Genomic DNA, 17,229 nt, shown 5'->3' with positions numbered 1-17,229 from the left:
TCCACAGAGTTTCTCACATCAGTGAAATCTCAGGTATGGACAAAGAAATTAATCCTAAAATAATTAATATTAAAAAATATGTATAAACATTATCACAACTACCTATAGCTAAACAATGATTCCAAGTCCATAAATGCCAATAAGTAGGAAGAATCATTCAAATCATTATAGATAGCATGGAATAGTGGGAAACAGTGTTTGACTTGATTTTTTTTAAATCATACAAGAAACATTGATTTATTTTTTCCAGTTACATGTAAGGGTAGTTTTCAACATTCATTTTCATTAGAATTCCAAAATTTTCTCCCTCCCTCCCTTTCCTCCCCCCTTCACAAGACAGCAACCAATCTGGTGTAGGTTATATATGTTCAATCCACAAGTGCTCTTTTTATCAGTTCTTTCTATGGGGGTGGATAGTATGCTTCATCATTCGTCCCTTGGGATTGTCTTGGATCATTGTATTGCTGAGAGTAGTTAAGTCATTCACAATTGTTCATCAAACAATACTGCTGTCACTATGCATAATGTCCCCTCAGTTCTTCTCATTTCACTATACATCAGTTCATATGAGTCTTTCCAGGTTTTTTGGGGATCATCCTGTTTGTCATTTCCTATAGCATAATACCATTCCATTACAATCATATACCATATCTTCAGTCATTCCTCAATTGATGGACATTCCCTTGATTCCCAATTCTTAGCCACCACAAAGAGTTGTTATAAATATTTTTTGTACAATTTTCCCCCTTTTCTCTTTTTCACCATTGCTATTTTTAACTGTTTCCCTCCATCCTATTCCCTTCCCCATGATACGTATTCTATTATCTATCTTCTTTTACCCTATGCCTCTTCAAAAGGGATTTGCTTCTGTCTGTCCCTTCCCCCAATCTGCCCTCCCTTCTTTTGCCCCTTTCTCTTAATTTCCTTCCCATCCTATTTTCCTACAGAGTTAAAGAGATTACTCCACCCAATTGAGTGTGTATGTTATTTCCCTCCTTGAGCCAACTGTGATGAGATTAAGGTCTTTGAGCCTATTCTGATGAGTGTAAAGTTCATTTACTGCCCTGCTCTTCCCCCATCTCTTCCCCAACTCCACAAGCCCTTTCCTGCTTCCTTCAAGTGAGGCCTCACCTCATGGCACCTCCACCCCCCTCCCCCCCTCAATTCCACCCCAAAGATATCACTATGGGGCAGCTAGGCGACACAGTGGACAAAGCATCCACCCTGGACCCAGGGGAACCCCAGCCAAAACCAGGCCTCTGACACAAGACAGTCACCCATTGGACTACCCCAGGTATGTCCCCCAACTCCAATTTTTTTATGGTTCTCTAGGGTCTTGTGCTTGAAAGTCAAATTTTCCATTCAGTTCAGGTCTTTTCATCATGAATACCTGAAAGTCCTCCTTTTCACTGAAGTCCCATTTTTTCCGCTGAAAGATTATTATGAGTTTTGCTGGGTAGGTGATTCTTGGTTGTAATCCCAATTCCTTTGCCCTCTGGAATATCATATTCCATGCCCTCTGGTCCTTTAAGGTAGAAGCTGCTAGATCTTGTGCTATCCTGACTGGGGCTCCACAGTACTTGAATTCTTTCTTTTTGGCACCTTGCAATATTTTCTCCTTGACCTGGAAGCTCTGGAATTTGGCTATAATATTCCTGGGAGTTTTCTTTCTGGGACCTCTTTCAATTTCTATTTTACCTTCTGCTTCTAGAATATCAGGGCAGTTTTCCATGACAATTTCTTGGAAGATGATATCTAAACTCTTTCCTTGTTCATGGTTTTCAAGTAGACCAATAATTTTCAAATTATCTCTCTTGGACCTATTTTCCAGGTCAGCAATTTTTCCAAGAAGATATTTCATGTTGCCCTCTATTATTTTATTCATCTGGATTCGCTTTGTTGTGTCTTGGTTTCTCATAAAGTCACTGGCTTCCATTTGTTCAATCCTAATTCTCAGGCAATTATTTTCATCAGAGAGCTTTTCCATTTGGCTTTTCAAACTGTTGACATTTTGTCATGTCTTTCCTGCATCACCCTCATTTCTCTTTCCATTTTTTCCTCTACTTCTCTAACTTTATCTTCAAAGTCCTTTTTCTTGGAAGCTTTAGATATAGGGGCCCTGACGTTGACATCTTCCTCTGAAGGTGCATCAGCATCTTCCTTGTCACTAAAGAAACTATGGTCCTCACCTTTTCCTGTCTGCTCATCTTGCCTTTCTTTTACCTGCCTTGTAGCTCCTTAAAGTGGAGCACTGTTTCCAGACTGCACTATCTCAAGCTTCAGAAGTCCCAGGTGGTATGATTTAAGGAGGAACAGGTTTCTTCACTACCTCGGCCTGTTCCCTGATCTGTAGATGACCCCAGACCAACTTGCTAATCAACCAGCTTTGTGTGTTGTGGTTGTCACCTCCAATGAGCCTATGCCCCTCTCCCACCTGGGCCACTGCTACTCAGCCTACCTCCTGGTTCCCAGCAGGGGTGAACAGCCCAAGTTGTGCCTCAGCACCAGCATAGACCCCTGTAGTCTTCCCCCCTGCCAAGGGCTCAGCCCTCTCACCAGACTGTGAGCTTAGTTCCAGACAACACTGGCACTGCAGCTGATTCAGAGGCTCTGGGCTTCTCCTTCTCAGGTGTGGCCTTCTTGGGATTGGATCTGTGTCAGGGTTACTGTGGGATTGGGCTCCACTCCTGTCTCAGCACAGCAGCTCCTCCTTCTGACCTTCCAAGCTATTCTTGGTTAGAAGATGATTTCATCACATTGTTCTGTGGATTATGCTGCTCCAGGAATTGTCCTGTGACATTATTTTGATGTTTTTGGTGGTGATTGTGTCATGAGTTCAAGTGCTCACTGCCTCTCCTCCACTATCTTGGCTCTACCCCCACTTGACTTGATCTTAAAGGATACCTGGATTCAAATCCTGATCTGACACTGAGTAGCTTTATGACCACTGGCAAGACACCTAACCTCTCTAACTCTCAAGTTTATTCATCTGCAAAATGAGGATACTAATGGCTCTTACATTCAAAGAAGTGGGTAATGGATCAGCTGGATGTGTCTGGGTGTGCTGGCAGACCCTAGAGTGGGTGTTACCACTGCAACTTCCCCTAAAATAGTACAGAACTTACAGTCAATGACTTTGTCTACTTAGAGGTTTGTTGTGAGTATTTAAAGAAATTATACTTATATATGTACATATACATGAGAAACACTTTGTATATAAAGCACCCCCCCACATATATATGTATATAAACTATTACTATTATCATTATTGTTCAGTTGTCATTTTTAGTCATATACAACTCTTTGTGACTGCATTTGGTGTTTTCTTGGCAGAATTATTGGAGTGATTTGCCATTTCCTTCTCCAGTTCATTTTACAGATGAGGAACTGAGGCAAACAGGATTAGGTGACTTACCCAGGGCCACACAGCTAGCCAGCGTCTCATGCCAGATTTGAATTCACAAAGATGAGTCTTCCTGGTTCCAGGCCCAGCATTCTATCTATCCACTGTGCCCCCTAACTGCCCTAAGACTTATTACTATAGGAACCAGAAATAGCTATGTACACTCTAATGATTGGGTTAGGGGAGATCTGTAAAACTACTTAGTCTTGAATTGGGCCTTAATATAAGAAAAGGAATAGGGAAGATTGTGTAGGAGTCATGAACAACTTACAGGAAAAAGAAAGCACTGCATCTATGCATAAGGAAAAGTCACTGAATGCTCTTGATTCTTTGGGTAGAGGAAGGGGGGAAAAAGCAAAGATATAGCTAGTTAATAAAAATCTGCAATTTTGAATTTTCATTTGATTGAAAAGGCTAGTGGAAGCCATAATCAGTGATCAGATGAGGAAGAGAGTGACATGATTCAAATGACAAGTAAAATTATTGATTTATTATTATTATTATTATTGTTATTGTTGTTGTTGTTATTGTTATTATTATTATTGTGCTAAGACTGCATTGGAATGTAATAACAGTAGATGGAAGCCATCAAGGAAAAAGGCAAGGGGTATACTTTTAGGTTTTTTGTTTGTTTGTTTGTTTTTTTGTGAGGCAATTGGGGTTAAGTGACTTGCCCAGGGTCACACAGCTAGTAAGTGTTAAGTGTCTGAGGCCGGATTTGAACTCAGGTACTCCTGACTCCAGGGCCGGTGCTCTATCCACTGTGCCACCTAGCCGCCCCGGGGTATACTTTTAGAATATGTTACTAAGGCCAGAGTGAGGACTAGGAATGTAGAGGAAAGGAAAGGAAGGACTTTGTGAAAGGGAATATGGGATTTCTCACCTGCATCACCAACTCTTTCTATGCATGGGATTTCTGTGTAGGGCAGAGATAGTGCCATTACATTATAAAACTGCTATTGAACTCATCAGAAAACACATCTCTGAATGTCCAGAGGCCATTTATGACCCAACCTCATTCTACTTTGTTTTGATCCTATGCTCTACTCTCTTAAGAATTCTCTCCATATAACAGACCTCTATGTTGAGGAAGTTCAGCAAGGATTCCAGAAGGAAATATGATATATAGAAAAATCAGAGGGGATTAAAAGTATTGCACTCAAATTATACATAATTGTTGTCATTGGTTTGTCCTGAGAGTTGTTATAAAGAGTTCATAGGATCACAGATTTAGAATTCGAAGGCACCTTAGAGCTCACCAAGTTCACCCATTTCACAGATGAAGAGACTAACTAGTGTCACATGGCTAGCCAGTGTCTGAGGCTGGACTTAAGCTCAGGTCTTCTTGATGCTAAGTCCACTCATTGCTCTATCTACTACATCATACTGCCCCTCAGAGATATGCATGCTCCCCTTTCATGATGACCTTCTAAGAATAGCGTGGTTCTCATCTGTCTAGTATGCTTAGGTAAAGTGCTTCCTGCAGTCAGGGAATGGGCTATATCCCTCCTTAGAAGGTGACAGTCTGTCCCATGTTTCTACATATAAGTTGTAATTCAAACAATGACAGAATAGAAAGAAATAGGCATAATCTTTTTTTTTTTTAAATGGGAAAGACCATCAAGATTTACATAATCTACAAGTTGCTATTTACTGATTAGCTGTCTACTGATAATTATACAAAGTTAAATGTTCGACTCTGAAAAGATATTTTCACTTCTGATACTATGCTATGTTCCATCAAGAGTTGTGGCCATAAAGGGCTTCAAAAACTCCCTTTTATAATTCATTATATCGAGTCATAATATTTTACCTTACATAAATGTTTGGCCTTGACCAGTTATCTCTTTCTGTTTGTTTCCAGTAATTGCCTAATAATCAATTACATGGCATTCTGCATTTTAATAGTACTTACTGCATTACAATAGGAAAATCATTGAGATCCTTGATCTGAACCTAGAAAGGACTTTAGAAGCCATCTACTGAAACCCTCTTATTTTACAGATAAACAATTTAAGCCTAAAGGTTAAATAATATCCAACATGACATAGGTAGTAACAGAAGTGGGATTTGAACTCAGAACCTTTATAGAAGTAATGTTCTCTCTACCAGACCTTCATTAAACCTATCTCTCATTTATAAATCACCAAAAGCATCACAAAAATGTATAATATCTAAAGCTATAAATTAAAAATAGGGACTTTTGCTTCCTAATTTTTTTTAGATTTAGCTTAACAAGTTGCAAATTATCAACCCTTACACTTATATTGTATGTGTGGCCTCCTTTCAATCCTTCTAACATTGCGATGACTGAAGTGTCTGTTTTCTGGATGATACTCAGATTGTGTATCTGGAAGGCAGTGGGGTCATCTTCTCTGTACACCAAAGCTTGATATACTCGGATATTCCCATTAGGTTCAGATGGAGGAAGGAAAGTTAGCTGGAATTTTGTGACTTCATCAGGAATCTTCTGAAATGTCATGTTGTTTGGTGGGTCTTTAGGTGCTAAAAATAAAACAAATTGCTTTCTGTATTGTTCGATATTTTTTCCCATAGATCAACTTATATCCCATTTAAAAATTCAGTCATTTCATTTGATCTTGTAATATACACATGTAACACACACAAATACATATATGTACATGCACATATATGTATATAGATATGCATGTATATATATATTTTTTATTTTTTACCAATTTCTACCAATGCAGCTCTTGTTTGCACATTCTTTTCATTTCATTGTCTTAGAGATTTAACTACAGCACTGAGAAGTTACATGACTTGTCCAGGATCTCACATCCAGTATGTGTCAGAGACTGCACTCAAACCCAGGTCTCCTTGACCCTGAGGTTGGCTCTCCATTCACTAAACCAGGCTGCTTCTCATAGATTTGTATCATTTTTACTTCATACTAAATTTGTATTACTATAAGAGATATGCTAGATGTTTATACTTTTACAGTAATAATTTTAAAATTTTTCTGTGGATTAACTCCAAGAAGAAAATCAACTGGAAAATTTAATTCAGGGAACACTAAGCAACTGTCTTACCTGATTCTAATGTGGTAACAATAACTCGAGCGCTTGCTATGCCATCTCCATGGGCTGAACTGAGGTTTCCAGTAAATGCAGTGATTACTACAGAATACCTTGTAAATACTTTTAAATCTGTAATCTCGATGGTTTTATTTTCCTCATTGGCCTTGATGAAAGAAACATTATATTCATCGCTATCTACCTATAAGGAAAAAGAATAATGAAAAGAGACACCACATGAAATTGCAATAAGCAAACTGCAATCATATGGATTCTATGTGAATGATATTCTCCTTGTAATTTTTATTTCTGCATTAAATTATTCTAGGTAATCACTCTAGCTGAAGATCTTTGTTTAGTTGGGGGTGACTATTTCAATCTGTGAGAATGAGAAATATAATATAATATGATATGATATGATAATAATATAACAATATAATATAGATATTATGGCTACTGTATTTTATATATGCATGGTGCAAACATGTACACACACACACATATATATATATATGTGTATACACACACACACACACACACACACACACACACACACATAGAGACTGAGAGAGACAGAGAAAGATAGAGAAATATAGATATACACATGTAAGGTTATTTTAAGACACGATCAGGTAGCAATACAGTAGTTTCCCCAATGGGTCAGATTTATATAAAATACAGCTGCTAAAGTGTTAGGTTAGTTCAAGCATCCCCTTCCTTTGACAGATGTGCCTCTCTAGCCCCGCTGAGAATTAACCTTAACTAAAGTTCTGATGTACTAAGCAGACATTCATTTCCGGAGATGACCATCAAGAGACAAAGTGCAGTACTGTGTCTTGCTTAGGAACATGGCATTGAATCACAAGAAGGCTATAAATACCATTGCCCCCTCCCAACCCCCAGTTTTGAAAGCAATTTATTTTATGCTTGATTTACTCTTCAAAATCTTGTTCTGTTCTAACAGCCTTTGTTTCTTAGGCTAAAAACTGCATCTACTGCAGGGGCAAACAACAAAAATTGTGTTAGTAATTTCCTCTCTCAGGAGAAAAATAATCAAAAGGGCCCTTTTAGATTGGATTAAACAAACATACAAACAACTAGCCTTGACTAATGACAGGGGTTTGCAAGTCCTGTTGGCGAGATACTAGTAGCATTCTTTTCTTCTTATAAGGAGAAAAGGTATCTCCATATGTATAAGAACTAGAGCTATGATGGAGGGAACTCCCAGGTAAGGAAAATCCTTCTACCAATCCAGGTTGACACCTTCTCTGAAACTAATAACTGTAGAGAGTCACTTAGATCATTGAGAAGTTGTGTGACTTGCCGAGGGTCACATACCCACTATGTGTCAGAGGACAGATTTAAATTTAGGATTTCCTAGCTTCAAGGCCAGTTGCCTGTCCACTATGTTGCCACTCCTCCCCTCCCCTTCCCTCCCCCCCCTTCCCTCTCTCCAAGCCTTTTAATGATAAGCTAAACTGAAGCCTCTTAAACACACGATACCTTGAAAGACTTTTGACAATAAGAAAACTAAATTATCTTCGAGTTTGTTTGCTTATCATGTGGGAACCCTCTTCAATGAAAGCCCATCTTTTCATCCCTCACTACCCATGTTCTAGTTTTCTCCTGACACCTAGGATGTTCTCCCCCTACACCTTGCTCCAAAATGATTTAAGCTCATGATTCAGCCTTTTCCTCTAGGCTACCTTTTACCATCATCCTTAGGGATATCAATATTTATATTAAATATTGCTTTTAGAATCCCAGCCTCACATTTGCTCAACCTCCTCAAAATCTATAATATCCATCCATCTCCATCTAGGTGCTCCTTGAGGGCAGGGACTTAGAGGCACTAGGCACATGGTAAGGGCTTAATGAATGTGTGTGTGTTGACATCATATGATTTCTACCTCATCGATCACTTTAAATTGCTCAGGAGTTTAAACTCTTGAAATTTGAAATACCAGTCTTTGACTACAATTTCTTATCATATCATAATTCCCACACCCTTGGTCAACCAGCTTTAAAACCTTACTTTGACATCGAATGCAACTTTTTTTTTTCTTCATTCAGCCATCCTATCAGTAAATCAGTCAACAAACATTTATTAAGTGCTTACTATGTAGAGATACAAAAAAAAAAGACAAGAAAAAAAAAGGTCTTTGTATGCCCCAACAGACTGTGAGCTCCTTGAGAGCAAACAACTACATGCAAACAAGATATATAGAGGATAGATTAGAGATAATGTCAGAGGGAAGGCACTAAGATTAAGAAGAATTGGAGGAGGCAGCTAGGTGGCAATGGATTCAGGAGGACCTGAGTTCAAATCTGGTCTCAGACACTTGACACTTACTAACTGTGTGACCCTGGGCAAGTCACTTAGCCCTGCAAAACAAAACAAAACAAAACCAAAACCAAAACCAAAAATGAACTAGAAAAGGTTTCTTTCAGGAGGTGGTATTTAGCTGAGCTTTGAAGGAAGATAGAAACCAGAAGGCAGAGATGAAGAGGGAGAGAAAATTCTAGGCATTAGATTATTCTAGGTAATTACTCTAGCTAAAGATGAGGAAGGAAGGAATTCTAGGCATGGAGGACATCCAGTGAAAATATCTTTAGTTGGGTGCAGAGAGAGGTGTAGTAGAAAGAAGGCCAGTATCACCAGACACTATGAAGAGGGGAGTACAGAATAAGAAAACCAGAAATCCAGGAAGGGGTCAGCCTGGAAGGGCTTTACAAGCAAGATAGAGAATTATATATGTAATCCAGGAGTTAATAGGGAGCCACTGGGGTTTACTGAATAGGGGGATGACATAGTTAGATTTGTGTGGGAAGACTTATATGATATGGCCAATTGGAGTGGGGAGAGACTTGAAGCAGGGAGACCAACCAAAATGGTTACTGAAGGTGTGTGGCAAAGAGGGTTTTCACCAGACTTGTGGCAATGTCAGAGGAAAGAAAGAGGTATATACAAGAGATATCATAAAGGTAGAAATGACAGATTGACAGTGAGGGGGACTGAGGAGTCAAGGATGATATATCTGACATTTATATATTATGTATTATATATATATGTTTCTCTATATATGTATATAGAGAAAGATATCTATATATAGATAGATATACACATATATTTCAGTTATGTCATCTTTAACTATTCTGTATCTCTCACCATCAATATTCAATGTGTCATTTGTACACACACACACACACACACATATATACATATATATATATACAGACAGATAGACAGACAGAGACAGAGAGGGAGACAGAGAGAGAGGCACACGTACATGCAGAGAGAGCTGAAGCTATGCAGGGAAGAATGGGTTGAAAATTAAAAGGGACTCTATAGAAGTTTTTAGTGGAAATCTATTTCCAAAAAAAATTAAAGAAAATCAATCTTATTTAAAAAAGAATAATGTGTTTGAATTAACAATTTTTTTTAAAGGTTAGAGTTCAAGAAAGTGTGGAATGCATTTATCCTTAATTCTAAAGCCCAATCTAGGTTGAATCATTCAGGATGTGAATTGGGTATTTTTTTTTTTTTATTTGACCATGTATATCCATTTCCCCCTAAACTCTATCTTATGATCAGAGCAGAGGGTATAACATTGAATGAAGACCTCCTCTTTTCACATCTAATTCCCAAATGTTTTCTCCATCTGGCTGATCGGTGATGTTTCCTTGGCCTGCCTTATAACTTCTGGGATAGGCACTGATTTGCATACTGATTCATTCTTTAAGGCATGTTTCATTCTAAAGATTCTAAAGAAAATAGCACAGCCCTGGGGTCTAGTAAGCATTCTGTCCCCCAGATTGTTCCCAGTAAAAATAAACAAATAAACAGGCTCTTGAGTAAGAGGACCTAGGTTTGAATTCTACCTCTGAAACTTATTACTTTTGTGACCTCCCTGATACTCTATAAAATGAAAGGGTTGGAATAAATGACCTCTGAGGTCTCTTCCAGCTCTAGATTTATGATCCTATGACTTTAACAGTTTTTGGATTGAATTAGCAAGTTCTTTTTGCTATTTGCCTGGTTTATCTTTTCAATATTTCACCAGAAATCCCCCATGAATAAAATAAATTTAGTAGCATTGCTAAGAAAACGACCTTATTTCAAATGTGTGTGATTATTTTTTTTCTTTAAACTCTATCAGATTTTAGGAAATACAAAATATTTTCAACTAAAGTAGCATTTTCCTTTCACTTGTCTTGACTCCAATGCTTCATGATTGGGCAGAAGGAACCCTGGCTTCTTGAAGGTGATTCTCATGAAAAAAAAAATGGCTGTAGTTGGTCCTAACAAAAGGGAAAGACTTTGAGAATGGGCCTGGTGAGACTAGAGCTGTTATCAGTGGAACAACTTAGTTAAGCTTGGGGCAGTTCTGACCATGAGTTGAGTAAGCTTTTTGGCCAAAGCAGCTCAATGAATCATTCAACAAGCATCAGTTAGGTACCTAACAGAGAGGATTCATAGCCTATGTCAGCAGAGTAAGTCATGCTAAAGAACTCACAGATGCCCTAAGTCCTTAAATGAAGTACCTTTTAAGCTTTCAAGATTCAGGCATTAATCTATTCCACTGGTCACCAAGACCAGAGAATTCATCACATAGTGGCCAGCCTGCCCTTCCACACTTACCTAGCCAAGCCGACACAATGTACTGCTAGGCTCAGGTTTTAAGGTTTTCCTTCATTGTAGAGGTCAAAATATTTTCTTTTGATGGCATTTTCTCCATGAATGTTGGTACACCTCCATACCATAATAAGATATCAGTCTTTTCATTAATATTATTTTAGCTTAGTTCAAATATATTTGCAATAAGAAAAGAACCTGGCACCAAACATAGTGACAGAAAACATGCAGTTCAAGAAAGGCATTCATTTTCCATTAGAATGATGATTGCATACCTTATCTTTTGAGATGGATGGAATTATCACCATTTTTTAAAAAATGAACATAGAAACAGAACAGAATAAAGTAACATACAAGATCATAGAGAGTGAAGAGTTAGGGAACATGTCTTATTTTAATCATTAGTTGAGCATTTACTTATAAGAATATAAACCTAATACTTGACCTTTGTGTATATTATCATCATCATCTTTGTATACATTATCATGACCTAGCAAATAAATGAGGAAAGTCTTACCGACTTTATATCTATAAGGTAGAAGGTTGGTCCGGTGATAGTGGCAGGTTCATTCCAACTGATATTAATACTATAAGGTGAGGTAGCTACAACATTTACATTTTCAGGAGGACCATCTGGAGCTATAAAAATGGAAACAGTTTTACTCTCTCACATTCTGAATGAGCAATTTTAACAAGCTAAATACAAGACAAGAGAAACTAATAATTTTGATTTTGTTTTGAAGACATTGAAAGATCAACCCTACCTCATCAAAAAATTGTTATACATTATGTAGTACATCTATTTCTCTCATGAGAATTGTACTATTAGATTATAAATACTATAAATACTTTGAATATATACATTGTCAGACAAAAAAGCATACCTGTTGCTAAGTTCTTGTGTGTTTTTTTTTGTTTCTTTTTGTTTTGTTTTGCGGGGCAATGGGGGTTAAGTGACTTGCCCAGGGTCACACAGCTGGTAAGTGTCAAGTGTCTGAGGCTGGATTTGAACTCAGGAACTCCTGACTCCAGGGCTGGTGCTTTATCCACTGTGCCACCTAGCTGCCCCTCTTGTGTGTTTTTTTTACAGAAAGAATTCTACCCCTCCTCTACAAAAAGGACTTGAAAATGTCTCATTCACAGAGCATATGCTGACTCTAATTTAATTTGAGAAAGGATGGATGGGAAACTGAATGATACACAAAATACTAGTGAACTACGTTTCATATTTACTAAGGATAAAGGTAGAGATTGGATCTGTGATTTCACTGGTGTAAGTCATGACCGGGCGAGGAAAACTCCCTCTAACAATGCAGGATGGTACCTTCTGTGAAATTTATAGTCTTACAGAGTTGACCAGACCACTGAGGGCAGGTAGGTGGCAGAGTGCAGAGTGAGCCTACAGTCAGGAAGATCTCATATGCTAGCTGATTGACACTGGGAAAGTCACTTAACCCTGTTTGCCTCAGATTCCTCATCTGTAAAATGAGCTGGAAAACAGGGGGCAGCTAGGTGGCACAGTGGATAGAGCATCAGCCCTGGAGTCAGGAGGACCTGAGTTCAAATCCGGCCTCAGACACATAATACTTACAAACTGTGTGACTCTGGGCAAGTCACTTAACCCCAATTTTCTCACCAAAAAAGAAAAAAAAGAGTTGGAAAAGGAAATGGCAAAGCCACTCCAGTATCTTTGCCAAGAAAACCCCAAATGGGGTCATGAAGAATCAGATTTTACTGAAAATCGCTAAACAGAAACAACAGAGTATTAAGGGGTTAAGTGACTTGCTCCAGGTTACACAGCCAGAAAGGATAAGAAGAGGGGTAAAGACTAAGGTCTTCCTGTGTAATGCACTTCCTTTTTTCATATCTATTGTCTTCTGAATATGAATTGAGCTGAATATATTGTTTCTACTCTGGAAATGGGAAATGAATTGTTTATCAGCCCTTTGTGTAACCAAATAACTATCAGAGAATTGCTGAATATAGTTGGAACTAGCAATTTCAGTGCCCAAGGCAAGAAGCAAGAAATAATCCTGGAGCAAGTATTTCTGGGTATATATGGATGATGCATTAAAATCATATTTGTAACTCATGATGTGAAAATAATATGAAGTTAATTAAAATGAATGTAGTTGAGTAGGATGGATAATTAGTTATTATGGCAGATTCCATGGTGCTGCAGGAATGCGTGCATTAAAATTTTATACACTAGATTTGCCCTAGAGGAAAAGCCCCTATCACCCTACTCTTTGTTAGAGCTTTCCTTATACGGTCTCTGTGAAAGAGGTATGTCCAAAATGGAAGAATTTGGAAGCAGTCTTCCTAATTGAATTTTTATGGTGATAATTAATTAATTAATTAAATTTTTGTGAGGCAATCAGGGTTAAGTCACTTGCCCAGTTAGTGTCGTGTGTCTGAGGTTGGATTTGAACTCTGGTCCTCCTGACTCCAGGGCTGGGGCTTTAACCACTGTGCCACCTAGCTGTCCTATGGTGAAATTTTAAAGTGATGTTATATGCCTTTCCATTTCCCACTCATCTGTTAGCCTAGTGTTTTTGGTTTTGCACCAGACATATAATTTTATTGGTATAATGAGGTCCTGATGAGGAAGCTCCCTTTACCAATGAAGATTGGTCCATATTCTGTAACAGTCTTAGAGAGTTGCCTGGGGCAACTGGTCTTTCTAACTCCAAAGCCAATCCTTTATCCACTGCCCCACTGTAGTCCTATTCTTACCTATTGCAGCTAACAATAAAGACCTTCAGAAAAACTGCAGATTCTACCTTCAGGAACCAGGAGTTGAAGTAAAGGAGAAACTTTAGGAATGTGTTATTTTTCATGAAAGAATAGAAACTCAGGTTGGAAATAACAGCTGGTAGCATAGGAATGGAGAGTAAGTAAGCAATTTTCTGGAGTCCTTTACAAATAGAAAGCAGATGACAGGTAAATTGGTGGAACCAGGCAGGCCAATCGCACCACCCATATACTCCCTTAGACTTAGAGTTTTCTAATCAGAGTTTTCATCTCTTTCCTGCACCTTCACTATTCCCCCTTATTCCTACCCTACCTCATGACTGCTGGCGCTCCTAAACAGCTACCACCTATTAGGTGGGTAAAAGATTTACCTGCAGTGACATGCTATTGGGATAACTCCAACATCAGAAGTGGGGAAGGAGAAAGGGTAGAGATTATTTAATCCTACAATAGCTGGTAGAAATATGTTCCTGGGGGCAGCTAGGTGGCACAGGGCATAAAGCACCTGCCCTGGATTCAGAAGGACCTGAGTTCAAATCCGGGCTCAGACACTTGACACTTACTAGCTATGTGACCCTGGGCAAGTCACTTAACGCTCATAGCCCCACACACACAAAAAGAAAAGAAATATGTTCCTAACATCCCAGTATATAACTAAATATATTTTCCTCATAGAAACATTGTATGTATGTATATGCATGTATGTGTGCATAAACAAACAAATAAATATACATATGGCAGCTAGGTGGTACTGTAGATAGGGCACTGAGCTTGGAATCAGGAAGACTCATCTTCATGAGTTCAAATCTAGCCTCAGACACTTACTGGCTGTGTGACCCTGGGTAGGGCACTTAACCCTGTTTGCCTCAGTTCCCTCATCTATAAAATAAGCTGAAAAAGGAAATGGCAAAACCACTCCTTTATCTTTGCCAAGAAAACCCCAAAACAGGGTCACAAAGAGCTGGACACAGATAAATCAACTGAACAACAACATGTACATACACATGTATGTATATGTGTACGTATGTGTATATATATGTATAGATGTGTATAGATTATAGAAAGATGATAGAAAGACCAACTTGTGTAATGGAAATCATGCATCATTTAGGTTCTGTACATGTCCTTGGCATTTATTAGTTATATCAATCAATTGATAACCACTTATTAAGTGCCTACTATGTGCCACACACTGTGCTAAGTGCTGGGTGTCAAGAGACAAGTCATTGGTACTCTGTGGGACTCATTTCTTCATAGGAAAAACTGAGATAATAATTGCACTACGTACTTCAAAGAATTTTTATCTGGAAGATGGAAAAAATGGAAGACATCTACAAAGAACATTTCGACAAAGTATTTTCTCCATCAAGGTAATGGAACCACTGCACTTGGACCCTAACATTACAGTTCCAAAAATGTTTATAGAGGAGTTAGAAATGGCATGAAAAAGAAGAAAGCTCAGAAAATCAGTCAGATTAGATCAAGTGTTTATAGAGGATATCTGTGTTGTCAAAAGTGATCCATTTGTGAAGGCACATATAGAAAAGCACAACCAAGAGAGCATCAAAAACTACCAAATTAATGTATTGAATTGATATTCAAATACTCAAATCAGTCTATGATCTCATCAATTTGGCATTTGTCTCCAACAATAAAATTAACTTAGAGAATATAACAGCAAATGAGACATAAAACAGGGTACGCTTGTATATAATGAGGTTTACTACAGCGATGGAGGAGATCCAAGGCAGAGTCCAGGTAGAGGAGGGATTGTCTGTGCATAGGAAGGTACTATGAATGATACTGTTTTTAGATTAAATTGTTTTCATTGTATTAAGCTGTAAGATATTACAGACACTCCTTGAAAAGATGTGTAATAACTCATGGGAGTTTAGCTAATCCGTCCACACAAGAAAGAGCAAGTGGAAAAATAATGTTATTGTCCATATTCCATCATTCTTTTTAATAGATGTCCTATTGTGCTTATACAATACTATGTCCATCTTGGACAGACAATACAGATGGGCAGTGAGCTGGGCCCAGAATTTTTAAAAAAGAAGAGGACAGTGGAATCAATTGCTTTGGAGAAATTTCAAAGGTTTTGTTGTTGTTGTTTTGTTTTGTTTTTTCCCTTATCCCAAGCTTCCTATGAAGGCTAAGACTCATCTCTAAACAAAACGAAACAACAAAAAACAACAAAAAACTAATATTTAACTAATATTGCTAGATGGTGGCAGGATCTGGAATGGTACTGCCTCTTAAGAACTAAAGACTAGTATGATACGGACGACAATGAATGAATATGGTGGGTGTAAGAATGTTGCGACAGATAAATCATGAGGAACTCCAAAGAACAGGAATAAAGGACATCATTAAGGAATTGTATGAGAGGAAGGGAAGATGGGCTGATCACATGCCAAGAACAAGCCAAGTGCTCCATTGCTACTGCCACAAAGACAAGAGAAATCAATGAAGACCTCTAGCACATTAAATTGATATTCTGTGATGAACTTTTTGAGAGAACATTGACAAGGAATGCACAGGACAGGCAAGTATGGATTGGTTCTAATCTTTGTTGTTGGAGACAAATCTCAAATTAATGAGATCATAGGCTGATATGACTTTTCAAGTTTAATGTTGTACTTTAAGGATATAAAAGACTTGGGTTACAAGGAATTTTATTGGCTGGGATGAAAGCCTAAATGTTATTTTTAGAAAAATAGATCCTATTGTTAAAGGTGCTTGGGATTCCCAACAATTGATTTCTCTTTTCTTTCCTTCTTTCTTTCCTTTCTTTCTTTCTTTCTTTCTTTCTTTCTTTCTTTCTTCATTGATTTATTTGCTTATTTAATTATTTGCTTATTTATTTATTTGCTAATTTATTTATTTATTTATTTATCTATCTATCTATCTATCTATTTATTTATTCATTTATTTATTTATTTATTTATCTGTTTATTTATTTATTTGTTTATTTATTTACTTATTTATTTATCTATTTACTTATTTATTTATTCATTCATTCATTTATTTATTTGTTTATTTATTTATTCATTCATTCATTCATTCATTCATTCATTTATTTATTTATTATTTATTTGTTTGTTTGTTTATTTATTTATTTATTTGCAGGGCAGTGAGGGTTAGGTGACTTGCCCAGGGTCACACAGCTAGTAACTGTCAAGTGTTTGAGGCCAAATTTGAACTCAGGTCCTCCTGAATCTACAGATGGTACTTTATTCACTGCACCGCCTAGCTGCACCCCTCCCCCAACAACAGATTTATAATTAAATAAATTTTAATTTAGGACTGCCTCTATGTCTATGTCTACATCTATTTCTATATCAATATCTATATTTCACTTATTTTAAAGAAATAAAGAAAAATCAATGAAATAT

General features: G+C 37.6%; 1 protein-coding gene across 1 annotated transcript in view; it reads right to left on the bottom strand.

The window, feature by feature from the left end:
- The window catches only part of PTPRQ (protein tyrosine phosphatase receptor type Q), a 287,252-nt gene that overhangs the window by 96,098 nt on the left and 173,925 nt on the right, over positions 1-17,229 (bottom strand). Inside the window, 3 exon segments of the mRNA XM_043967695.1 lie at positions 5,664-5,908; positions 6,457-6,643; positions 11,595-11,716. Of these exon segments, the coding sequence (XP_043823630.1) occupies positions 5,664-5,908; positions 6,457-6,643; positions 11,595-11,716 (554 nt within the window).

The sequence above is a fragment of the Dromiciops gliroides genome, chromosome 5, assembly GCF_019393635.1.
Source record: "Dromiciops gliroides isolate mDroGli1 chromosome 5, mDroGli1.pri, whole genome shotgun sequence".
Lineage (NCBI taxonomy): Eukaryota > Metazoa > Chordata > Mammalia > Microbiotheria > Microbiotheriidae > Dromiciops > Dromiciops gliroides.
The sequence above is the reverse complement of the archived record's forward strand: the minus strand, read 5'-3'. Positions and strand labels throughout refer to the sequence as shown.